The following is a 27128-nucleotide window of genomic DNA, read 5'->3' on the forward strand; positions in this document are numbered from 1 at the left end:
TGGTGATCGATGCTCTTCGTGAGCCCCTGTTGTTTTGATGATATTGCTGGTTTATGTGAATGGTGCGTGGGATTGATTGTTCTTTTGGATTGATTTGTCATAGTTGTGATTGATGGTTGGTGGTGGTATTGGTGGTTTGATGGTTAGTAGTATTGTTGGTGGATTGATGGTTGGTTGCTTCGTCATTGTGGCTGGTTCTTGGTGGATTGTGTTTGTCGTTTCTTTGTTTTTTGACGCTCTGTGGGGGTAGTCTCTTTATGTTGGTGCTTGTAATTTCTTGGGATTGCGATTCGGTTATATTTGTGGTGGCTTGTTAGGTGGTGGTTGGTGACTTGGTTGACCTTGATTTCGTTTTTCCTTTTGTTATTCGCCGTTTATCCCATTCAGTAATTGTTTATGGAACCCTCTGAGACATCCTTGCCGTCAATAATGACTTTGAAAATTGATTGGGCTTCTTCTTCTTCGACACCCAGCTACTCATGCGGACGCCCCTTTACAGATGACCTCGATTGGACTGGATGGGAAGAATTATCCTCCTTGGAGGTGTGCCTTACATATTTACCTACTTGTTCGTGGTAAAGTATGATTTCTAGAGAGTACTCCTTCGGCCGTCAAGGATCCCACCTTTGAGAGATGGGAACAAGAGGATGCTGTGGTTAGATCCTTTCTCTGGAGTTGTATGGATTCTCAGGTTGCAGGAAATATGATGTTTCTTGACTCATCCAGAGAAGTTTGGGAGTATGCTGCAACCTTATATTCTGGTGCTTATAATGTCACCCGATTGTGTGACCTGTTTTTTGATTGGTTAGGATTTCTGCATGGTGACCTTGTCTCTTTCTGAGCATTTCAGTTCGTATCGGGCTCTTTGCCAACAGTTGGATGTGCTTATGCCTTTCACTGTCGATCCAGTTCTTCTTAAGCGCCGCTGGAGGAATGGCGAGTCGTTCGATATCTGGATTCTTTAGGACCCGATTTCTTACAGTTCCGCCAGCAGATTTTTGGTTCTGGTAGCTTACCATCACTTCAGGAGACATTTTCTCGGGTTCGGCATATGAGGGCTCCTCCGACCACAAATACTACTCTTGATAGCTCTGCCCTTGTTAACTGTTATGGTACTGATCGTGGCCATGGATCTGGTCGTGGTAGTTGGGGGCGTGGCCGTGGTCGCAATGCCCCTAGACGTAGCTGTGGTCGGGACTCTTGGAATGGTCGTGGTCGTGGGTCTTGCTTTTGTATTCACTTTCGGTTGGAGGGACACAACATTGATTACTGTTATGACTTGCACCCAGAGCTTCGCCCTTCGAGACCTACTGCCTCGGTTGCAATAACTAATGGCTCTAGTTCTGCTCTTGCTGCTTCTGCCCATGTACTGCCTCCTGATCAGATGGTAGTCTGCCGTGCTGAATATGAGGACCTTGTGCGCCTACGTGATAGAGGCAAGCAGCCTACTGCCACCTTTGCCCAGCCAGGTAGCTTGTCTTGTTTCGTTTCTCGTCCATCTTCTGAATTCTGGCTTATTGATTGAGGGGTGTCACATCATATGACTGGTAATCTTCAACTTCTTACCTCTTTCCAGTCGGCACGTTCTACTGCGTCGGTGTGGTGCCTCTCTCTAGTGGTTTTTCATTATCCTCTGTCCTTTATGTTTCGTCTTTTCCAGTTAACGTATTATCTGTGCGTCACTTGACACAATCTTTGATGTGCTCTATTTCATTCTTTATTTCTTATTGCACTTTCAACGATCTGAAGACTGGGACGAGGATTGGCTTGGGCCGTGAGATAGGAGGCTTATATTACCTAGACTTTGTACCTACTGTGCTCCACTTCTATTGACGCTTATCAGTGGCCTTGTCGTCTGGGTCATCCTCCTGCAGACAAATTACGGAAATTTCCTTTTATTACTGAGTCTATTGAGTCGTTTTCATGTGAGTCTTGTGAGTTGGGAAAGCACCATCGAGTGTCTTTTCCTTCGTGCGGTGGTCGACGATCGTCCATACCGTTTGAACTTATTCATTCTGATGTATGGGGACCTGCACGAACTACTTATTTATATGGTTATTGGTATTTTGTTACATTTGTTGATGATTTTTCTCGTACTACATGGTTGTTTCTTCTCAAAGAACGTTCTGATGTGTTTAATGCCTTTCATAGTTTTTTATTTTGAAATTGAAAATCAGTTTAAATGTTCTATTTCTTATTTACGTACTGATAATGCCAAGGAGTACTTTTCTCGTAGTAGTGGTTTCGCACAGTTCCTTGACTCATGGTATTATTCATCAGTCCACTTGTGCCTATTCTTCGCAGCAAAATGGGATTACCGAGCGTAAAATCAGGTATCTTTTAGATATGACTCGCATACTCATGTTTCAAATGCGAGTACCGAAGGTCTATTGGGGTGATGCCGTATTCACAACATGTTTTCTAGGGAATCGCCTGCCATCTTTTGTACTTTCTGGTCAGACCCCCTTCTCTGTCCTATATCCTCTCGGTAATCCTTTCCCTTTACTACCTTGTGTGTTTGGCTGTACTTGCTTTGTTCACAAGTTATCTTAGGATAAGTTCTGAGAAATGTATCTTTTTGGGTTACCCTCGAACTAAAAAAGGATACAAATGCTATAGTCCTCGCCTACGCCAAACGTTTATTTTGGCGTATGTTTCATTCTTTGAGGATACTCCTTATTTCTCTGATTCTCAGGTTACTGCGGCTGAGCCGCCAAGTTTACTTTATCCTCTACCCGAACCTGATGTTATTACCCCTACTCCTGGTTCCTCTTCCGCCAAACCTATCATGGATTCTTCCTCAGCAGAACCTGTGATAGATTCTCCAGTAGTTCCTGTTTTGCCGGTGACGAAAGTATGCAGCCGTGGTCCTAGGCAGGTATTTCAGCTTTCATCTCCTCCACAAGCCAACTCTCCTTCTATGTCTAATGATCAAGGTTCAGGTAATACTATTATTTTCTTTGACTCTCTGGTTGCAAGTCGTACTCGTTCTCGTACGACTGCTCATCCAATTTCACAATTTGTATCTTATGATCTTCTTTCACCCAAATCTCGATCTTTTGTTTCCAGTGTTTCTACCTTTTCTATTCCAAAATCAGTTATAGAGGCAGTGGCTCATCTTGGCTCATCCTGGCTGGAAGGTTGCTATGGATGCTGAGATGGATGCCCTACACTCAAATAGTACATGGCATCTTGTTCTCTTACCTTCTGGAGCATAGAATCTGTGTTGTGCTATCTATGGTAGGGGAGACATGCTGATAAAACTCCAAAAGAATCCTGATACATATTTGATTCAACAAAATGGTTTGGGATTCCCTTGGTTTGGTATTAGCTCCTCATACCAGCTTCAGATGAGGACTGGAAAAGAACTATATGATATTTCTAAATAGGCCCTGGCAGTACATATTCCCTAGGTGTGGAAATGACAGCTAATAGCTATGGGATTTGAATTGTATCAACTATCACCCACTAATTGAGGTGGTGATTCGACTCATCATCACTACTTCAAGGTATTATTGTTTGATCTGGGTAACTTAAAAGAAGCTTGAGATAATACTTAGGTTTGTTTTTTGGTGTAGAACCTGACTTTTTGAGCAATTAAAGCTGTGTTACATGCACCCTCTGAAGAAGCTCAATCCAGGTCGACTAACGCCATGCTGAACACTGGATTAAAGATTCATTTTATAGATTGATCTGATACTCCGACATAACTAATTTGGGTTGGCTTTAGCACCATACTTCAAAAAATTCTGCAATTGATAAAGAATGACTAAAGAACCCCATGAATAAACAAACACTAAATGCATTGCAAAAATATAAACCATGATAGAAATTATCTCTTTGACCATAGTTTCGTACTTTCGTTAGAATGTAGTATACGAAAATAATGTCCCTTGTGTCATATTTTCCAGGCATTGTCAAATTGCTCGACGTGCTCTTTGATTATTTTTTTCCCACTCAACCAATTTCCCATGTAATGTTGAAGCAACCACGACATGGTCTTGTAGTTTCAGTTGAATCTTAAAAGGATTAGCCTACTTATATTTAAAAGTATAATATCACTTTTTGTCTTGATTAATGACGTTTATTCGAAGTTACTGTCTATTTGAAGTCAAACCATTGCGTTTGCCTGTTTCGTTTCAGTTCCAATACACAAAAGTAGCCTTCTGTACCCATGCATGTATTTAAAGTGAACGACTTCCTATCTCAAAATCTCTTGTGCATGTACATACACAAGCATCTGCACCCTTAATTCCAGACGACATTGGTCCATATTTACATTTAAAAATGTAGAATGTCAAGATTACATTTGGACTAGAAGAATTTAGAACCTGCAATCTTTCACTAAATATGATCATGTTATTATATATATATATATATATATATATATGTGTGTGTGTGTGTGTGTGTGTGCGTGCGCGCACGCTTAGTTTTGTTAATTATCTTCAATTCTATACATGACTACTTTCTGAATGTTGCAGTGTCGTTTAAGGGGGAAGTTTGATTCCAACGGAGTTGTGGCCGCTTACCTGGAAGAACGATTAAATATGGGTGTCAATTTTATTCTTTCTGCTGAGGTGAGCTGACCTTTGATAGTTTGATATAATTAACCATAGGTTTAAGTCTACCTAATTTTCCACCTTGTAATTTGATCGGATCCGATGAGAGAAATATCATCCAAAATAAAACTACATTTCAAATTTGCATTTTTTTAGTTCTAATCAAGGTTTTAAATGTCGGTTTCAGTGTCGGTTTCGGCCACAACTGAAACCGAAATTTCCAGGTAATTTCGGTGTAAATATTAAAATTTCGGTGTCGGTATAGATTTCGGATCTCGGCCGAAATTTAAAGCCATGGTTCTAGTGCAGCCACAAGTACGTGTGTTGTTTTATGTTTTCGAGCTTTGATCCGTCCACATATGGGTGTTTTGCAGATTGATCATAAGAAGAAAGACTACAAGTTTGGGTTCGGAATGACAATTGGAGAATAGAAGAAGCTCCTCTTATTCGATAACAATGTTTATTGCTCTTCTGCCTGCTTCTTGTATTCATTCGCTCAACGTTGTCCATTTCCCTTGATTTGTTTTAGGCTTAACAGTCAGAGCAACATATCAAGTTTTCCGAGCGGCTATTCTTTGGGCAGATGGTAAAAGAAGCTTAGTCTTGTAGTTGACTTTGAGTTGGTTTCAAGACAATCAAGAAGACTGCTTCTTGGGCCTGTGACCGCGAAAAGCTATACTGCCATTAGATAACCTGGCATTTTTATGCTATGATTTTGGTTTATTGGTTGATGTTAACTCATAATAAGGTCAGTTAAAGATGGATGTTCCTTGCTAGTTGCAATGGCTGATTATGAGCCTTCTCGTAATCTTTTCAAACTGTTATTGACTGTCTCTGCTTGGGTTTAGATATCACATTGCTTTTGTGTCTTGCGCTTATTCTCCTTGTTTTGGCATATTAACTGAACCTAACTAGATGGTGTCTTTCTTTGTCTTGTAAGGTTTTTCCTCGCCTAGCTGTATGTGGGGCTGAAGCTATCAAAATGATATCTTTTTATTTCATTATATCGCCCTATGAAAATGGGCAATAAATCGAAAGATTACGATAATCCTACGGCCCACATTTTTTGGGCACAACCTCTTCTCTTCCCGGGGGGGGGGTGGGTGGGTGGGTGGGATCATATAATGAATGGTTTAGTTAATTCGTGACAGTATTTTTTGCTTTGAAAGATAATAAATTTTATTGATAATGCAGGGAACGGGTTATCCCCAAGTAAACATAAACTATGCTGACCTCAAAACTGCTAGCCATTTGTAGACACCACATCCCATTGAATACCGGTACAGAAGACCCTTTCCACCGCATCCCTGAAGTCCTCAAATAGTTACTACTACATTCAAGGGATTTGCTAGCGTCCTTTGCAGATGCAACATGCCATCTGAAATCCTAGGGGGGGATGGAAGCCCAAGAGAGGGGGGTGAATTGGGTTATAAAAACTTTTTCCAAAATAGTGCGGAATTAAAAACAAATGGAAAAATTATCCGTTGAGTACAAAATAAACTTAAAATTAAATGCACATACAAAAGAGAGAGAGAGAGAAATATTTAGTGTGCATCGGATTTATAGTGGTTTGGTCCAGTCTATGGACTTACTCCACTCCACAAAGAAGTCTTCTTGATGCCTTCACTAACAACCCCTTAACGGTGATGATTAAACTAATTACAATCCGGAGAAAAGGCTCTGCGTCTACTTAACTTGCCTCTGTGGAGATGGCTCCGTGACTTCATGCACACTCGTCAAGTTACAATGATCTTTGAGGAAAGAAACATAAAATCCTTTCAAGAGGGTTACAAAAGATGAATACAAAAAATGAATAAAAGATGTACAAAGACAAGCCTAACTCCACTACTTTGCTTAGCGATGAGAGAGGTACTAAAACAAGTTTGATTCACGTTTTATGATGTTTAAGATGCATTTAAGAGTGTCTTGCATATTTTAGAATGAAAGGGGAACTCATATATATAGTGAAAAATCGAAACTAGCCGTTACAAGGGCAAAACTGTAATTCTGAGCAACTTTAGAACTATTCGTTGTGCCCCAACGGCTATTTCCAGCGCACTAGCGGCGGTTGACCGATGTGGGTCGGTAGCTGGACGTAGGGCTGCTGGAATTTCAGCAAAATGCAATTTTTAGTTCAGTTTGTAAAATTTATATATCCCTCATTTCTTAACGGATTTTAACGTTCTTGAGCTCTACGGATATCAGAAGGAGATCTATTTATTAAAAATATTTTCAAAAATTTTTGAAAATGTTTTGGACCAATTATTATCAAATTAAGATATGTGGTCACTAAGTGAACTACTAAGCAAGTATCAATGATGTCTATCTTTTGGGTGTATCATCTAAAGCTTGTCCCAAGATATTTATCATGTTTTAGGACCTTAATAGAGTATGTTTAAACCTTGTCAAGTGCCTTTAATATCTCTCAAACAAAGATGAAGTATACAATCTAAAATGACTTGAAAAAAAATACTTTAATCTTCTCTTGAACTTTAAGGCTTCAAGTCACCTTCACGTTTTGGATCTCAAAATTCTTTGGCGCTCTAAATGCTCTCCAATTAAGCTTTTAGGCATTCATCCAAGCATTCTTGATTTGCAAACTACAAAGAGATCTACAACTAAAGACAAAAAACATATTTGTGATCAAAATTACTTGTGTTTGGAATCATCAAAACAAGATAGGAATGCAGAAATGCCTTCTGTGATGAACGCTAGCAAATCCCTACATTCAAAGACAATTGGTAGGAGGTGTGGCAAATAGTATCTTCGCTTGTAGATATAGCATGCCATTCATACTGGCTACTGATATTAGAACTACCATGTTTTAATAATTGCATGAACTCAGCTTGCCTTTCCTTTGACAGCTTTTTAAATAAAAAAGGCAAGATTAGTTAGTGCAACTTTTGAAACATGGTAGTACCAATATCAGTAACCTTGTTATAATAGTCCCTTGTGCCTTTTTTAGCTACATTAATAAAGCAAATAAAATATCGGACGGTTTTTCTCTAGTAAAGAAGATGATAAAGAGATCATGGAAATGAATTGTCACTGTAAGAAGAGGCTACTAGAAATCTGTGGCAATGTGGAAGATAAAAGATAAGCTTTCATAGTGCCGGATTAGGGGGCTATTTGGATGCATGGAAATTTTTGTCCATGGGAAATGGCTAGGGCTGCAACTCGGGTCGGGCGGGTCGGGTTTTGGAGAACCCAACCCTACCCGAGAAATATCTCGGGTCGGGTCGGGTCGGGTTTTTTTCCGGAAAACCCACGATTCCCAAACCCGGCCCTACCCATGATAAATCTCGGGTCGGTTCGGGTTTTTTCACGTTGATGCAATTTTTTAAGAAAAATTCTTGTTTGGCAAGGCAACTCAACTCATAGAAGCAGAAATTACACTCACATTACACTTGAATCAAACAATGATGTAATTACACTCACATTACACTTGAATCAAACAATGCTGTAATCAAACAATGCTAAATCAAACACTTGAATCAACTCAACTCATAGAAGCAGAAATTACACTCACACGCAATAACAGTGGGTGCGTGGGTTTTCACTTTTAACTTTTAACTAACAATAGAAAAAAAATGTACATACTGTAACTTATGTTACTCGGGTCGGGTCGGGTCGGGCCCCTTCAAACCCGGCTCGACCCGAGATTCATGCGGGCTTTTGAATGCTCAACCTGGCTCGACCCGAAACCCATGAAACCTGAACCCAACCCAGGCTATTTTCGGGTCGGGTCGATGCGGGTCGGGTAAAACCCGGCTCGAGTTGCAGCCCTAGAAATGGCTTTCCTTGTGCTTGGAAAACTTATTTTAAATATAATTTTTTTTCGCAAAATAGAAAATTTTCTCTTCTTTCAATGAAACCTATAAACTACTAAACCACACAAAAGGCCAAAAACTAGAAACTCATTTCCCATGGAAAAATTTCCAAGATAAAATTTCTCCATTCAAACACCCCCTCGTATCAAGTACAAATCTATCTATTAAAGCACAGGCTCCACCTTGGTGTAATAAAATGAGGCGTGCCGACTTAGGTAAAGTGACTCCCATCCTTGACTGTTAAAGAGTCCAATTACTAGGCATAGCTTTGAATCTTATGTGACCCCACAATCATGCAAAACATCCAAAAAATGTGTGCTTTTGTCTTTGCAAATGGACAATAAAAAACTTCATATAGGTGATAGTTCACATCTACAACAAAAAAACAAAAAAAAACATATTATTAGATGTTAAGATTGTATGATTGGGGTGATTTTTGGCCATAAGATTTCCACCGCAATCCGATCAAGCCTATCGAATGGATAATTCAAATCAATCAAAGCTGGGACCCACTATGCCATAGTCGGGTGCCCATTTCTATTAAAATTAAACAATGCCCTATTGAAGCGTTCCTCAAATCTTTGAACAACTAGTTTCTGATTGCACTTTGAACACCCCCACCCACGCCACCCCCCTTCCCCCGCCCCGCCCCGCCCCCGCGCCTTTCCTTTTTTATTTTATCCGTACACTTTGCCTACGTTTATTTTCTTAAAAAAAGGAGAATGATATCCAACCTCGCTTCGCTTGTGTTAGTCAAGATGTTTCAAAACATCCATTCTAATATTGCCATGTGTACTAAATGTTTTAAAATATAAAAAATATGAGTATTTTGTCAAAAAATTAGTTATAATTATAGACACCTCATTAGTCACCCCGAGGTAGTGTGTTCTGCGTCGTACTTCTTTAAATGAGTCGAAACTTCTCATGAATAGACCAAAGGTGAAAGTATAACCATTCCCGAAAATGGTCCTGTTTTCATATGCTCCAAGGCAACTACTCAGATACCTAAAGAGTTTGCCCGGAAAAGATATTATGTTTAGACTTAAGGAATTATACATTGTGGGATACTTTGTTGTAGACTAGGCTGGAAACGAGTTTTTATAGAAGATCAACCTCAGGTGTCTGTACTTTTGTAGAAGGAAATCTAGTTACTTGAAGGAGTAAGAAACAAAATGTGAAGGTTAGATCAACTGTTGAGGTTGAGTACAGAGCTATGGCTCACACTGCGTGTGAGATGATGAGGGTTAAATCTACTGGATCATATTGGTATTCTTATTTGTATGATCTAATAAGAATACAAATAAGAATACCAATATGCTCAAGAGTATGATGTGTGATAACCAAGTGGCCATTTATAGTGCTAACAATCCAGTCACTTATTATGGAGTTGGTTATGACCAAGATGATTAAAATGCAATAGTGGATCCCAACTTGAAATATTAGGGGGGTTGATTTGCCTTTCGGAGAGATACAAAACAATACCATCCACTCTCTGGGAAACTTTTCCGGTCACCGGCAGTAAGCAGCTTTCATAGGTAAGCTACCTGTGCAAACTCTTAGATTCTCGTTTCCCATAAAAAATATGGGAAAAGGGAATCTAAGAGTTTGCATAGGGCTGCAACTCGGGTCGGGCGGGTTGGGTTTTGAAGAATCCAACCCTACCCGAGAAATATCTCAGGTCGGGTCGGGTCGGGTTTTTTTCCGAAAAACCCACGATTCTCAAACCTGGCCCTATCCATGATAAATCTCAGGTCGGGTTGGGTTGAGTTTTTTTATGTTGACATAATTTTTTAAGGAAAACTCTTGTTTGGCAAGGCAACTCAACTCATAGAAGTAGAAAAACTCAAGTTCTTTAGTGCATTAACTAATAACTAGTCCAAAGAGAATAAATTGATGCATTACCAAATGAAAATGAATATGCTCATATGAGATAAACAATAAACTATTTAGTGCATTAACTAATTAGTTGAAACTTGAAACCCTAGAGCTAAAGGGGGGAAACGAACAGAAGACGGAAAGAGTCCCTGTGATTGTGTGAGTGCGTGAGTTTTACTTTTAAGTTTTCACTTTTAAAGTAACAAAGTTTTTTTTAAAAAATACATACTATAACTTAAGTAACTCAGGTCGGGTCTGGCCCCTTCAAACCCGGCTTGACCCGAGATTCATGTGGGCTTTTGGGTCTACTGCTTGACCTGAAACTCGAGAAACATGAATCCAACCCAAGCTATTTTCGGGTCGGGTCAATGCGGGTCGGGTTAAACCCGACCCAAGTTGCAGCCCTAAGTTTGCATACGTAGCTTACCTATGCAAGCTGCTTACTGCAGGCGACTGGAAAAGTTTTCTGGAGAGTGGCTGGTATTGTTTTGTTCCTGTTTGAATATAGAATAATATCTTAAAGTTTCAAGTCTGGATCGGGAGAACGAAGCTTTCAAAGTTAGTGGTAGTTTCTGTAAATATTTTGAACCACTATAACTTTGGCACCACTGCTATTGTTTGAGTATAATCCTGATATCTTTCTACAATCGTCTTTGTGGCTCCTGTTGCTGCGGAGCCTCTGCACTGCGGCTCAATTCCATGGTTATCTAGAAATTGCCTTAGTTGCAAGTTGTTGGGTCAAAGCTCTTGTCTTCTCCTTTTACCTATGCAAACTCTTAGATTCTCGTTTCCCTAACACACATACTGAGTGATTCATTTACAAAAGTTGTGAATATAGGTCCTTTTCGGTCTATATATGCAGCAAGCTGGGCATGATCAATATTTATTCTCCCGTTTGAGGGGGATTTTTGAATGGTATTTTTGTCTTCTACCGTGTATTAGGTTAGCATTATAAATGCTGAGATGAAACTCTAATAAACATCTCCTTTTCTCCTCTCTATGCTTCTATGCTTCTTGTAGATCATTAATCCTCAATGTCTAAACTTCTGGGTTGTCTAGTAAGTTGTCTTTTCTGATATAACGACACCTGAATCCCATTAAATCTCTCTCTCTCTCTCTCTCAAGAAGATAAACAGCTGGAGCCTTAGATGGTCGCTGTGTTCGAGACGGACATTAACACATTATACGCATGATCCCTACACAACGACAACAACTTGGTTGTTAGGAAAAGGCTTCGAGAAATTGCTAACTTTTCCTATCCTGGCAAGGCTGAATAAATACTTTCTATGTTCCTACAAAGTTTTAATTTCCAACAAGAAAGATGTAGTCATCAGGTGTTGCTGGACTTCCTGGAAAGTGGTTTTGGGTTGGACCCCTTCTTTGCTCTCACTGCATCATCTTTTGTTTGCTTTCTATCCTCTCTAATGACAAAACAAGAAATAGGGTTTGTGTATTTAATTCAAAGAAGCAGACAATACAACCGATTTCTTTCCTATAGCTTCTATAAAGAGATTTCCTTTCTATCATTTTTAATAAGGGAAACATGAAATTATGTATTCAGGAAATTGTAGTGATTTCTCTCTGGGTACATGGTTTTCAAAAGCAAGAAGGTTTTGCTTATCTTGGAAGGGATTTTAACAACATTTTTTTCTAAGTATAGGAACAATAAGCCATATTTTATTCCATTAGACGAGACAAATGTGTTAAGGAAATTAAATTAAACCCCCCTAGGTGGGAATAGAAGCAAAGTTTACAGTCATACACACATGAAACTTATTCTAAATATAATTCAAGTGGTTTCTGTATTTCCTATAAGCTTTGGTTTCTTCTGCCACAGAATCTCCAAAGGTGTGACTCAACGTATCGTATCATTCCTCATCCGGAAGTGATATTTCCACGTCCCTTTTCACCATTTCACCCTTCTTGTTTATGTTTTTTCTTATAAAATAGCTGCATTTCCACCTCCTTTTGTTTATTTTTTCATTTTCAGAAAAAGGACAAACAAAATGGGTGGAAATATCAGTTTCCTTCCTCGATCAATTGAAGTGGATTCTTAATAGGGGTGCAACTTGGGTCTAGCTCAACCCAAACCCGACTTAATTTTGGGTTGGGTTAGGTTTAGGCCTTGGGCAACGCAACCTGACAATTTTGGGTTGGGTTAGGGTTTAGATCTTGAGGCCTAGGCAACCCAACCTTACACGAACCGGACCATGTCCTCTTAATTTTATTATGGTTTCAAGATCTTAGGATTATACATATTTTTTTCTATGGTTCCATCGTTCCAATTGGACCCAATTCATTGGGTTGGGCTAGGGTGAGTTTTAATGGCAAGTTGGGTAAGGGTTGATCCTCCTTGATCCAAGGTTCAGGTTGTGTAGGGTTGCTGTTAAAATCTAAAAAAAAAATTCCCTAATTTTGATTGCAAATTACTGTTAGAGGAATTAAGTCAAGCAAGAGGTTGCTTGAAGCATTACACCCAAGGTATCTAGTTTGGAATACCAAGTTTGTTGCTTCCAGCCCCTATATATAGAGATACACTAGGATTTTAATAGGTTAATGGGCTCTAGCCCAAATAGGCCCACTACACCGGTCCATTATCTTATTGGGCTTATATTAGAACATAATAGGGTTATATTATATACCCAACAATCTCCTCTTATGTTCTACATATAGCACAATCCAATAGATAGTTAATGTGATGTCCAAACAAAATTATTGAATCATCCATATCACCATATCAATAAAGATCTGTAATCCAACTGAAAACAAAAATACTTTAAAGAATAACCAAGAGTTTTAGAAATAATCTAAACTCAAATATAAGCAGTTTCACATGTAGGTGAACTATTTAATCAACTGAAAAGAAAATAATAGTTCCCACTGTTCTTTAAGGATTCACTCATCAAGTAACTCATCCTTATCAAGATCCAAATTGAGGCAATCTCCTCCATTTTCGCCAATTCCTGTAAATTACAAAATATGAATTTTATTAAAAAATAAATCCAATCATTTATGCATTCTACTAAAAGTATCTAGTTCTATCAGAAGAACTTAGTACAATTTTATTATGGCTGAAAAAATAAATATCAATATCAATAAGCATCAATGTCAAGTTTCAATCAAGAACAAGACCTAAAGAGTTTCTTTTATAAATAACAATTCCAAGTTTCCATTTGAAATGTTACAGGCATCATATCCAAATTGAGTTAAGCTGTATCATCAAGTTTGTAATGAAACAACCTTTCCTAAGAAGGGTGTCATCAAATGTGGAATGACATAAAGACAACTGTAAACATCATTGAAATATATCAAGTGCTTATCTTAGCCAAGATAGGGAGATTTGAAAAATTCAAAATAATATGGATGTAGGTTAAGACACGTCTACACAGTCTTTAACCCCAACTCCCCCACAGTTTTGAATATTCGATCTTTGTTCAGTCCCTTCGTAAGAGCATCGACCTTATTATCCTTCGATCTCACATCAACCAAAGTGATAATACCTTATTCTATAAGATAATTCAGCGTGACATGTTTCAACCTGACATGTCTCTTCTTACCATTAAAGAGTGAGCTTTTCACAACTGAAATTGTAGCTTGATTATCACATAACAAACTTAAAGAGTTAATCTTTAAATGGGTCAATGGAATGTCCAGGATCAGATCTCTTATCCACTCTACTTCATCTCCTGCAGAAGCTAAAGCATAAAGTCCCAATTTCATAGATGACGGAGCAATACAAGTCTGTCTCTTTGACTTCCATGCAACAGCGGCTCCACCTAGTGTAAAAATATAACCACTGGTAGATTTACTGTCTCCTAATTCTGAGCCCCATGATGCATCAGAATATCCTTCCAGGATAGGAGGATGGCCATTATAACATAGAGCATATCCTTGAGTACCCTTAAGGTATCTCATCAGCCTCATAAGGGCATCCCAGTGCTCATGGCCAGGATGAAACGACTCAGCATGCCAACTGTAAAGGCTATGTCTGGCCTAGTGCAACTCATAGCATACATGAGACTACCAATCAGTTTAGAATAATTTAACTGATTCACACTGTCTCCTTCATTAGAGATCAGTTTCTTGGTATAATCAAATGGTGTCTCAATCGGTTTACACTCACTGTATCCCTATGTAGAAAGTAGTTTTTCAATATAATGGCTTGGCTAAGAGTAATCCCTTGCCTTTCAAAACTTACTTTCATACCAAGAATGGTGTCAACCACACCAAGATCTTTCATGTCGAATTCTTTAGCCAAAATGGATTTCACGTCACTCACTACAGAGAGATCGGAACCAAGAATCAACATATCGTCTACATACAAGCAAATAATCGCAACCTTATTCGACACAGAACGAAAGTAAAGGCATTTATCTGAGTAACTGGTCTGAAAACCAAAGCTCTTTACTACCTTGTCAAATTTTTGATGCTACAATTTAGGGGCTTGTTTAAGACCATACAAAGATTTGTGTAACTTACAAACTTTGTTCTCGAAACCTTCCATGACAAACCCTTCAGGTTGGTTCATATAGATTTTCTCTGTGAGGTCTTCATTAAGGAAAGCCGTTTTTACATCCATTTGATGCACAACATACTTCTCAATAGAAGCCAAAGTAAGAAGAATTCTTATCGTTGCCAAATGACAAACCGGTGAGTAAACATCAAAGTAGTCTATCCCACTTACTTGAGTATAGCCCTTAGCTACTAAACGTGCTTTATACCGAGCTATGAATCCGTTAGGATTAAGTTTCTTCTTCAAAATCCACTTACAGCCCACAGTCTTAGCCCTTTTTGGCAAATCGACTACCTGCTAAGTTTGATTTTGTAACAGAGAGCTCATTTCATCATCAATGGCTTCTGCCCACAACAAAGAGTCCCTAGATCGTGTCGCTTCCTTATAGGATGATGGATCATTCTCTAAATGGTAGGTCATAAAGTCCTCACCAAAGTTCTTGGGTACTCTATCTCTTGTAGAAACTCTTAAAGGTTCTGATTCAGAAATCAATGTAGGACGGGTGTCAGAAATATTATGTTCAAACTCTACATGCGATTATGTAACCATCTCAGTATCGCCAGGTAGGTTCAAACCATGATCTCTGAGAAATTTATTCTCAAAGAATACTGCATCTCTAGATTCTATAACCAAATTGGCAGATAGATCCAAAAATCGATCAGCAACACTATCTTCTGTACCACCTAGATAAACACAAGTGTTGGTTCTAGGTCCTACCTTAGGTCTCATAGGGTCTTGTATCCTCAAATAAGCAATACAGCCCCAAGTCTTAAGAGTGTCATATCTACAATGATGTTTATGCCATAACTCATAAAGAGTAGAGGACAACTTAGAGTGTGGTACTATATTCAGGATGTGATTTGCAGTTAAAGCTGCTTCTCCCCAATAGCTAGTAGGCATGCCAACTGTCAATAACATAGAGTTTAACATTTCAGTTAACGTCCTGTTCTTACGTTCAGCTATGCCATTAGATTGAGGTGAGTAAGGAGCAGTAGTTTCAAGTATTATGCCCTGAGAGGCACAAAATTCCTTGAACTTTGTCAAAGTGTATTCTCCTCCTCTATCACTCCTAAATCGCTTAATTTTCAAGTTCAATTGATTTCAACACGATTCTTGAAAATTTTAAATTTATCAAAAGCTTTATCTTTCGATTTTAGGAGATAAATATGACAATATCTAGAAAAATTATCTATAAAAGTGATTAAATACTTCCGACCACCTCTAGTAGTGAAACTTTTAAAGTCATAGAGGTCAGAATGTATTAACTCAAGAAGTTGTGTGCTCCTAGAAATCGAACGAAAATGTTTTCTAGTGACCTTGATTTGTGCACACACTTCACATCTGTCAAATCTAATCGATATATCTAAAGGTATATTATAAGTTTTAGCAAGTGTGTCCATTTTCCTATAGTTTACGTGTCCCAATCTAGTGTATAACAACTTAGGATCAATCAAAGTGGAACTAACCTGACTAACAGTTTCATTTGCTAAACTCAATCTATACATACCATCGATTAAGAAAGCACAACCAAAATAATAAGAGTTAACAGTTAAAGTTACTCTACCACCCAAAAAAGATGAACACATGCCAGCATTGTCTAAAGACTAATAGAGATTAAATTCTTTTGAATAGCTGGAACTACTTTAATATTTTTTAAAGTTAGTATTTTACTTGAAGAAAGGACCAGGTTCGCAGTTCCAGTGTGAGTCACCTCTGCCTCGGCTCCACTAGCCACTGTAACAGTCTCTTTCACGCCAGCAACATCCGTAAGTAGTTTCTTCGAGTTGCAAACATGGCAGGTGCCTCTTGTATCTAACCACCAGGCTGAAGAAGTATTGGCCTTGCAATTGCCTAACATGGCAACAAAACTCGTAGGCTCAGCACTGCCCACCATCATATGAGCTTCCTTTTGTGGTGTGTCAGATTGAGCATTCTTAGGGTGTTTACACTCTGCAGTAAAGTGACCCCACTTCCCACAGTTGTGGCACTTGCCTTTCTTTTTTCTGAAAGATAGTCTTTTTGGCCTCCAACTTGGGATGTTCACTTTTAGGTGACTTGGATTTCCTAGAAAATTTCTTGGGATATATTACCGCGTTAGCAGCAGACTGTTGCTGTCTAACCATCTCCAAGTTATTCCTAGCTCGATTCTCATCTTCGATTCGAATGAATCGTTTGAGATCATCAAGTCGCACTTGCACCTTTTTCCGATACATCTCGGTTTTGAAAGAGTGTCATGCAGCTGGTAACTTATATATAATTGCACCTACAAGAAACGAATCACACACAACTATTTTTTCATTATGCAACTTAGATATCAAATTCTCTAGATCAGTAACTTGAGGAGTGATTTTCTTGTCCTCTTGAAACTTGAAATCCATAAATTTGTCTATAAGATGGGTCTTGGACAATTCCACCTCCTTGGATTGAGCATCTAAATTGTCTCATATTGCTTTAGCAGTGTTATATTTACTATAGGTTTCTACAAGACGATCTGAAAGACAATTCAACAAGTAGTCTTTGCAGAAATCCTCATCTCTAAGCCATTGAAATTCATCAACTTCTTCATCCGTCTCAGCAAAGGTACTCAAAACGGTGTAAAAACAATTCATATATTTTAAACCGAACTGAGTCTTTCACTTCCATGAATTAAACTCAGACCCACCAAAGGATTAAAGTTTGACCATCTTAAACAGAATAGTGTTCTTTTCCATTGTATTTTTTTAGAAGAAAATAAAAATTGGAAATAATGCACCTAATTGGCGAAAAGCGAGAACCAAGTCCAAGAACCGATGGTAAGAACTGAACCGTGTGAACCGTGCACAAGAACTGAACTGCGTGAACCGGTCGCAAGAGAGAAACCAACGGCAATAGGGGAACCTTATTGCGCTCCACAAGATTTTAACCACAAGAATTTGCGCCAACAAAATTAGGCACAAAGTAGCTTGTCCAAACTCCAATAAAGGTTCGGACCCAAACGAGATGCAGACCCAAATAATCTTGTCCATAATTCGTGCAACAGCAAATGAAATGAGTTTCAACCCACAAGAAAGTCGCCACCAAGGATGCCTAATAGACCTAGATGGGTCGGTTCGAGAGAGAGAACCACAAACGAAACATCCAACCCAAAAAAAGGTGTTCTTCTTCCCTTGTTTGTGAGAGATCGTGACCGGCGTGATTGCGGCTTGAAGGGGACGACCAATCGCCGGTTAGGTAAATCAAACCCACGTTCACAAACGATTGCAAGGTGGAAGAAACCGAGGGGCAAACTAATCCTGTGGGAAACAAAACCCACAGCTAATCTAAGATGGGAGGAGAGAAACCCGAAATACTTTCTTCAATAATTCAATTGAGTGGGCTGCTTTGATGGAGACATTATTTTCGTCTCTTCCCTTCACGTTTTTGCAGGTTGTTGATGGAGAGAACAACTGTCATGAAGAAGAAAAGGAATGGAATCCCACCAAGATGCTTGGCCAATAAGCAAAGGCTGGTGGGAGAAGAAACCTAGCCCATGGCCAAATTCGGAATCCAATAAGGAATAAAACCCACGCCCAAGGAAAAGAAAACAAACGTCTTCTTCTTTTTTTTTTGATCGTGAGAGAGGCAAAACCCACTTGGAAAACACAAAACCCACTGCAAAGACGAATAAATTTTGGCTTCGATGTAAAACAATTCCAAGCAAAGATCACGAAAAGCCAAAAACGTATTTAGGGTTTTTTCTTACTGCTTCAAGATTGTTAGAGGAATTAGGTCAAGCAAGAGGTTGCTTGAAGCATTACACCTAAGGTATCTAGTTTGGAATACCAAGTTTGTTGCCTCCAGCCCCTATATATAGAGATACATTAGGGTTTTAATAGGTTAATGGGCTCTAGCCCAAATAGGCCCACTACACCGGTCCATTATCTTATTGGGCTTATATTAGAACATAATAGGGTTATATTATATACCCAACAATTACCTCTCATCTAATCCTTGATTGTACATTGGTGAGAGCTCACACTATAACAGTTGAGTTGAGGTTTTTTGTCCTTGGTTTGGGCTAGAGTTGGACTTAACCAGGCCCAACAACCTATGCCGGCCTTGTGAGATCCACATTGGAAAGGTATGAAAAGTTGTTGAGCTATATATGTGGATTTCCCTCTTCCTGTGTAGACATGTTTTCAGCATCTCCAACAGGTGGCCCCGTGGAGTGGGTCAGGCATGGTTAGTGCTGTTGGAAAACAAAATCGGAGAAGTTGGAAGAACCCAGAACCGGATAATATTTACATAATAGGGTCGGGGCGTGACATAATGGTATCAGAGTGGCACCTCCCTCTAGTACGATGTGCTGGCCCCCAATGGGGTGGATTGTGAGATCTCACATTGGAATGGAAGGAAAAGTTGCTGGGCCATATATGTGGATTCCTCCTCTCCTTGAGATCTCACATTGGAAGGGATGGGCCAGCACGGAGTGGGTCGGGCAAGGTTAGTGCTGCTGGAGAACAAAATTGGTGAAGGTGGAAAAACCCAGAACCGTGGGTGAAGGAGTGACAGGGAGTTGCATAGAGCTTTTGTAAAGCACATTGGAAAGGGCATTTTTGTCAGTTTAATAGATTACTTAAGATCACTGAAGGCAGAACAACTAGTTTCGTGACTGCCTTTACAGCTATGGAGGTCGACAGTTCTGACCAAGACGTCCCCTTCTTCATTACACGAATTGAATCCTACAAGTAACTGCAGAAATAAAGAAAAGCATTCAATGAAGGGTGGGTTGTACTAACATGCGCCGTTGGGGTCCAGGACTATACAACCATAAAACCCTGTGAAAGAGAAACTCAAGTGCGCTCTAGTGAGAAAACTCCTATTTTTAGTCAATGTCTAGCCACTTTAGAATCATCATTCTATTTTGAACCAGGGGCCTTTTAGTAAATTCCAATCTTGAACAACATAAGTTAGGTGGGCTATTTCTCATTTTCATTATATAATAACTATCTTGATAGTAATACTAGCCACTCTGTAACTCCTTACAGAAAACAAGATAAAGGAGAAGAATCTTAGTTGCCTTTGTAATAGTTCTCTTTTTTTGTACAAAAACCATCAAATTATGAGTGCTCAAAAGATGGTTTTGATCTTTGTAACCATGGTATTTGCCTTTTTTATGACATTTTCCGGCGTAAGCGCGCAAGCTCCGGCGCCAGCGCCGGACTGCTTTTCGGTTCTCCTCAACTTGTCGGATTGTTTGACCTATGTTACGCCCGGGAGCAATGAGACTAGGCCGGACAAGGGTTGCTGCCCCAGCCTCGCCGGCCTTGTCGCTAATTCTCCGTTCTGTTTGTGTCAGCTTCTTGGCAATTCCAGCGGCTTAGGCTTTAGCGTCAACCTCACCAGAGCTCTCGGCCTTCCTAACGTTTGCCGGGTCTCGACCCCTCCTCTTAGCCTCTGCTCACGTTAGTTTTCTTAATCTCAACTCTCTCTATCTCTCTTTCTTAGTGCATATTAATTCATCACATAGTCTTTCTCTAAAGCATGGTTTTAAATTTTGGTTTCGGAATGCGTTTCTGCCCTCACCGAAATCAAAATTTCTGCCGAAATTGGGTATACCATTTCAAGATAATATATTATTTAATAACAAATTTCAGGAAAAATGCTATATAATTAATAAATTTGAGAATTTGAGGTTGAATTTCTCCAAATTTCGGACGAAATATAAAAAACCGAAATTTATCCAATTTTGCCAATTTCGGTTTCGGTGTTGACCAAACCTGAAATTCCGGTCGAAATTTAAAACCATGCTCTAAAGTACGCTATAGGCCAGATCGGTTGCCTCTGCATGATAAAATATGTGGGGGTGATTGTTTGGTTTTGCGTTTGGACCACCAGAGCTAGTACTTGTTTGGGGGTACTAGTTAGATTTTTAATGTTGTTTTCTAATGCGCTGCTAGGATGGTCATCAAGGGTTGAATGCTTGTAAACCTGAGTTTGGATTGCCGGAATCGGAAATCCGAATCCTAATCCACATCATATTCTGATTCTTATTCCGATTCTCTCTTTTTTATAGGCCGTTTGGATACATCGATTTTGTAATCCAGGATGGTCCCTTGTAAAAAATCCTGGATTTTACTCTACAATCAAAAGGTTTTAGCTTATAAAATCCAAGTTTTAGCTTCTAAGATCTAGATCTGGATTTTAAAACCCTTGTATCCAGAATTTTTTTTTCATTCCGACTGGGGCACATTCAGAATACCTGCTCATGGGTGGGAGAAAGGCATTTCTTATATCTCACGCCATTCATTTTGTAGGGAATTTGTTTTATTTATTATAATTCATGGCTCCTGGCCGAAATTTCGGAGGTTTTGTCCGAAATTTAAGGAAATTCAACAATTTAATTATTTAATATTTTCCCGAAATTTTGGTAATCATGTTAGTTTTTCTTTCATTTACATGTCAAATTATCTTCTAATATTTGTCTTTTTAAAATGATTCATTGCAGTTTTGGGAGTTCCAATCAGCAGTCCGACCTTAAGTCCAGGCCCAGGTAATGAATTTCATAGGATTGAATGATCCTAGCCCTTGATTAAGCATTGATTAAAAACCACGATTATAGGATTTAGTAAAGAACAAAAGGGATGAAACTACTGGAAATACTATTTCCAATTGTAAAATTATGATAAAATTTAACAACTGGTTAAAAAATTGTACATAAAGAGAGGTGCCATTATTAAACCAACAGTGTCTGGATATCATTTCAAACCTAGTTATTAATAAAAATAAAAATAAACATGAAATTACAATTATGCCCTTAATCAACTATTAATTTACAAGGAATATGTCAATATGAGGCTATCATAAATGCGCCCCTTTTCATCACTAGGGACACCCTGCAGCATTGTACATGGCAATCAAATCTGTTGAATCTTTCTGAAGTGAAGTACATCAGCCCTCTGCAGTCATTTATACATAGTGATGAAAAGGGGCGCATTTATCATTTCCCACTGTATATGAAGAAAATGATTGAAACACCACTGATCTCTTCTAACAAAATCCTTTATGGTATGGGAAGGGCATATCTGTCTCTATGCAGCTTTTGCCTCTATTTTTTTGCTCCTAATTTCCGTTTTAATTATTTTATTAAATAGTCAAGCCTAAATTATTTCACTTATCTTTCTCTCTTATATATTTCTTGTGTTTATTATATCCATATATTCGAATTTTCTAACTTTTTAAATTTATCTTTTGCAGCTAGCGGAATTTCCCCATCGGCTAGCGGAATGACTCCCGGTAATGCCGTAATTATGAGAATAATTATGGAATTTCATTTATCTTTCTATCTTATGTATTTCTTGTGTTTATTATATCCATATATTAAAATTTTCTAATTTTTTTTTAATTTATTTTTTGCAGCTAGCGGAATTTCTCCATCAGCTAGCGGAATGACTCCTGGTAATGTCATAATTATTAGAATAATTAGTTATTTTTCATGTCCTCTTGCTCTTTTTAGGATTGCAGGAATGTTTGGGAAAAGTTTGGAAACGAAAAATATTTCTAAATTTTCTTATTTTTTACACATGAAAAAAGATAACTTGAACCAAACATTTTTTTTTAAACTTAAGATTGACCTTCAATCTATAGACAGTATTCTTCTAAATTAACCACAATCATATCATTTCCCTATAAATTCAGGAAAGAAAATTTTTTCCTACGGAAATGTTTTTCATCAATCCAAACAGGGCCTTAGTTTTTAGTTCAGGTTAAGTTGGGCCCACCAACATCTTCTCAGCATGATTTCCATTGTGGGCCCCACTGGAAATCGAATAACCCTCTAGTGCGACAATCCTAATCATTTGATCAATGCGATACAAATGGAAGGTCAAGATTCAAATGGCAAAAAAAAAATAAAAATTCCTCCAATCAATTCTCTAGGATTGTCCGAATCAGACTGATTGTTAATTTGTTTTGCTCTACCATTCCATGATGGGTCTACTAGATGAACGGTCTTGATCATGCTGATATAAAGCGTTTAGGCCTTATTACAAGTTTACAACATGTCATGAGAAATGAGTTAGTAAAATCCATCTTACATATTTCCAATAAGAATAATTTCTATTTATTGAGCCAGGGTAATTTTGCCATTTCCACAAGGATAACGCATGGCCAATTTCAGGATATTCCAGAACATCTGAAGGCAAAACTTAGGTGGTGTTTGGATCTCGGGAAAAAAATTATGGGGAAAGAATTTTACATGAAAAATAATATTCTATGGAAAAAATTCCAGTATGTTTGCAAATTTCATTGAAAAAGAGGAAAATTAGGCATCATACAATTTATGCAAAATTAAAGATAGTTAGTGATTTCTCCTTCATTATTTTTTATATCTTATGAAACTAACTTTGATAAAAATAGGGACAACATCATCAATGGCGCCTGGTTCTCCGGCCGCCCCTTCGCCCACGAATAATGAAGGAGCTTCAAGCTTCAAGGTCTCTAGCCTCGTCTTCCTCCTTGGTTTATTGGGTGCCATTGCTATCATCTTCTAGACTATAAAGGGCTGATTCATGGATTTCCATTTAGGCCATTTTATTTAGGAATATAGTCTAGAGGATTGCCTAATTTCTACATTTTTACATGTGTGATTGCCTTGACACTGATTGTAAAATTAATAATCTCATGAGGTTCTGGTGGATTTGATCTTACACAGCACGTTTATAATGATGGCATTCATTTAATAATTTAATCCTCCGGAGAGGGAATTTTCATCATTTTATACTACTTTTTTGTATTGCCACACAGGCTCACTATTCAGCAGATTTTGTCTTCATTCATGAGCTGGCTGCTCTCACGTGCAACAGCCCATCCGTGAAATGCCTTTTGGGATGATCGAAAGCATTCATTTGATGGACCCTTACGTAGATAGGGTGTGCCCAAACAATCAGCTCCATACGATCATCTCAATCCTACGAGGTAAAAATAGACGTGTATAAACCTTTACAAATCTGTCCATATTTTGTCTTCATAGTTCCATATTTTGTCTTCATAGTTCGAAGGGTTAGAATGATCGTATAGAGCTTAGTTTTTGGGCACATCCTATCTATGTGAGAGAAGAGAAAGAAGAGTGCTAAATTCGACAAAGTTATCACACATGGGTAGAAAAGAGAGTGACAAGAGAAGAAGTCTCTTAGCAGTTTGAATCAAAACCACAGAAATTGTACAACCAAGGTGTGCTTGGTTGCACAGAATCCAGGATGGCTTAGGGGTTTTGCTTGGCATTTGGGTGCTACATCACCAAAACCCCTTGTTTGGTTGCCAATATAGCACTGAAATCCGTAGAGACTACCATGGATCGATCTCTCTTGCTTAATAATTGCATGTCTGATGATGTGCTACCCACTCATCCTCGTCTCCTTCCAAAGAAATCCATGCCAAATGCAATAATCGCATGTCTGATGATGTGTCACCCACTCACCCTTGTCTCCTTCCAAAGAAATCCATGCCAAATGCCACGAAAAAGTTGAAATTTTTGCTCGGTTGAGTTTTGTATGGATTTCACGAGAATGATGCTCTCTTTCTTTCTCTCTCTCTCTCACACACACACTACCACTACTCTGCGATGTCCTGTGGTGCACGTTAGCAGAACCCTAACTTCAGCTAGCTTTGCAAACAGATCCTTGTTTATGGAAGCATTAAAGGAATAGGGATAAAGCATGGCCACATTAAATTGGTTCACGGTGTCAATTGTAGATTTGTAGGCGTGTAGGTGGAATGGGGAGGTGGAATTTAATTCCGGAGGCAACCATCACATGTTACCAGCCAAAGTATTGAAGAGCAAATTAAATTTCCCGACTGTTTTCACCTACCTTTTGTCATTTAAAGATGAGCACTGAGGTAACATGCCCACCGCATAAGAGAAGTGGCCGGGCCACTTTAATTGAATATGCTAAGATGACGGTGGCCTTTGGAATCTTTCATAACAGCCACTTTGGCACCATATATGCAAAATTAGTCCATTTGGAAATGGGAAATCGCCCCCTCTTCTTACCCCGGCCATCCACTTTTAGTGGAAAAAGAACTGTCATAAATACACTGGAGGGGATAACCTCAAGCCCTTGATCCAACATTCCGAAATTAGGATTCTGCTAAGAAAGTCTAAGCCGTTGATTTTTGTAGTCTTTTATCTTAGGCATTGGATATTAGTTTGGGATGAGACTAAGACCATGTGGATCGATCGCCTCATGATGTTTCCAAAGAGTTAGATCTTAATGGATTTTATAGGCTTCCCTAAAACCCTAATACCCTAAATGTAGGCCTCATTGATCAATTCCCAATTTATGAGGGGTGATTACCAGACGCATAATTTCCAATACAATAATATCAATCGATAATTACAATAAAGCCATATTTTACATAACTATAAGATAGTTTCCCAATAAATTACATTTATTAAATTTCCATTCTGAATCGAGTTTAAACATGAGATTTTTCCATTTTTCTAGTCATCCATTTATTTATTGATTCCTTCGATTCAAAATGGTCTCCGACATTATCAACCAAATTGTAAATCAATTTTCAAATTCTCATGACACAAATAATTGAGAAAATAAATATTTATAATTTTGCAAAAAATGTATCACTATTTTTTTTTCAAAAATATTTTGATAATAAAAATTCCAATTTGGTCTGATCGATTAACGAATATAAGCATTCGTCACTGTTGAAGTATGTGCCCCAAAGGCCAATACATGTATATATCATGTATTTTATGTACAAATAAAAGTTTCATTTCATGAAATCTATTGGGAATTGTATATTCGAATGTGTGTGATGTGCTTATTTTCTGACAACTATTCATCCCTAGGTAGCAAAGTAGGAATACCATACTGAGGGATTCATAGATCCTAGGGAGTAGGGAGATATGGTATTCCAGTTCTTTGCAGACCTTAAGGGGGTGTTTGGATACACGGATTTTAAAATCTTGGATTTCCTCAAAATAGGGGTGGGAGACAAGAGAAGAAGAAGACTCTATGTTTCGCTTCACTTTAGAATCCTGGTTCTTAAGTAAGAAATCCGGGTTTTAGAAATCTCTCCCCCATCTTGCTGACAGAAAGAAGGGTGAGACATCAGAAAATGACAGACGGTCTCCTTCTCTCGTCTCTCATCCAGGATTTTGAGGAAATCCAAGTATCTGAACGGCCTCTAAAAGTTTCTGGTTGAATATCTCCTCGTGTACACAACCAACACCAGTCTTGCCTACATGCACGTGTCGTGGGGTGGCTTATCTCAGTCACTCGGGTAGTGGAAACTAAGCAAGAAGAGCAGGTGCAACGATTAGATAACGAACTCAACATGATAATATTAGAATAGCTTGTTGACAGGAGTTTGTAAGCCTGTTCTACCAGACATGACCTTTACATGTCCTTTGACATGAGGCCATTAAGGGTCTCTGGGTAGGTTCTAGGGTTTTGGTCTTTATAATGGTTCTCATTCGGGATCACATTAAGGTAGTATTGGATCTTAGGACAAACCCACGAGGCCAATATGGATACCCGAAATGGAATTCTCCACCTCTAAATTGTAGAGGATATCATTTACAATTTCGGTCAAAGCAGTCGGCCTATAAAATAGCATGGCCAGGCGGATTTGATAAATGGTTTATCAAATATTTTTCTAAAACACTTTTATGTTTTTGATATGGTTTTGCTTGCATTTGTGAGCCCAAACTGCATGACTGGAAGGTATACCAAGAGTTGTCCCAGGAGGTGGTAGGTGTCCACCCCTCGAGGACAAAACTCAGTAGATATGGATCAGAGTAGGGACTTGCACATTACATGTGGTTAAGGATATTGATGTTCTGATGGTCATCTTCAGGGTTAAGTCTTGATGGACGCCATTGATCTAATACGATCATAGTTTGACTATAGAGCGATATCGCAGTGGGGCCCACTTTGAGTTCTGCAGGATCGACCGTCAGATCCCTGTGACAATCCCACTCACTACTCATATGACTTGTTTACTTCCTTCTAAGATTAGGGTCCCTATTTACTAGATTGCACGAACAGATCGGATCTGTTGTATTGGATATAAGGGAAAGGATATACGTAGTTCTTTTCGTATATATACCTTATGACATATATGGAATACCAAATTAGTTAAACATTAACTAAAGGGTATTGTGGGAATTTTGGAAAATATAAATGGAGCTTTTATCCTATTGAATGGGAGGTATTTATGTGATGCAATAAATAAATAGTTTTTATTTAATTTTCAAAATTGAAATTGGTATTGAGTAAAAATGCAAATTGGAGATTTTTTAGGGAAAGAGTTGGTGTTGCATGACCAACCAATATCCCCCCAACTCGTATAACTCAATTCAATTTTTGAATT

The 27128-nt window shown here is 38.5% G+C and overlaps 2 protein-coding genes across 2 annotated transcripts in view; both read left to right on the plus strand.

Moving 5' to 3' along the window:
• LOC143888394 (mitochondrial import receptor subunit TOM40-1-like) overlaps nucleotides 1-5437 on the plus strand; it is a 51403-nt gene extending 45966 nt beyond the window's left edge. The window contains exons 10-11 of the mRNA XM_077392788.1: nucleotides 4482-4577; nucleotides 4934-5437. Of these exons, the coding sequence (XP_077248903.1) occupies nucleotides 4482-4577; nucleotides 4934-4990 (153 nt within the window). The 3' untranslated portion in view covers nucleotides 4991-5437. The remainder of the gene's footprint in view (nucleotides 1-4481; nucleotides 4578-4933) is intronic.
• Nucleotides 5438-19735: 14298 nt separating this feature from the next.
• Nucleotides 19736-23443, plus strand: LOC143888395 (non-specific lipid transfer protein GPI-anchored 11-like). The gene is made up of 5 exons (XM_077392789.1): nucleotides 19736-20200; nucleotides 21244-21288; nucleotides 21993-22031; nucleotides 22155-22193; nucleotides 23154-23443. The coding sequence occupies exons 1-5, from the start codon at nucleotides 19858-19860 to the stop codon at nucleotides 23285-23287; spliced, it is 600 nt and encodes a 199-aa protein (XP_077248904.1). The 5' UTR covers nucleotides 19736-19857; the 3' UTR covers nucleotides 23288-23443.
• Nucleotides 23444-27128: the final 3685 nt, after the last annotated feature.

Source organism: Tasmannia lanceolata, unplaced genomic scaffold (assembly GCF_043159265.1).
Source record: "Tasmannia lanceolata isolate RefF3 unplaced genomic scaffold, GAP_Taslan_0.1 ptg000012l, whole genome shotgun sequence".
Classification (NCBI taxonomy): Eukaryota; Viridiplantae; Streptophyta; class Magnoliopsida; order Canellales; family Winteraceae; genus Tasmannia; species Tasmannia lanceolata.

Coding starts and splice junctions, on each gene's coding strand:
- LOC143888395 (XM_077392789.1), top strand. CDS start 19,858: ATGAGTGCTCAAAAGATGGTTTTGATCTTTGTAACCATGGTATTTGCC. Junction 21,289..21,992: donor GACCTTAAGTCCAGGCCCAG/GTAATGAATTTC, acceptor TATCTTTTGCAG/CTAGCGGAATTTCCCCATCG. Junction 22,032..22,154: donor GGCTAGCGGAATGACTCCCG/GTAATGCCGTAA, acceptor TATTTTTTGCAG/CTAGCGGAATTTCTCCATCA.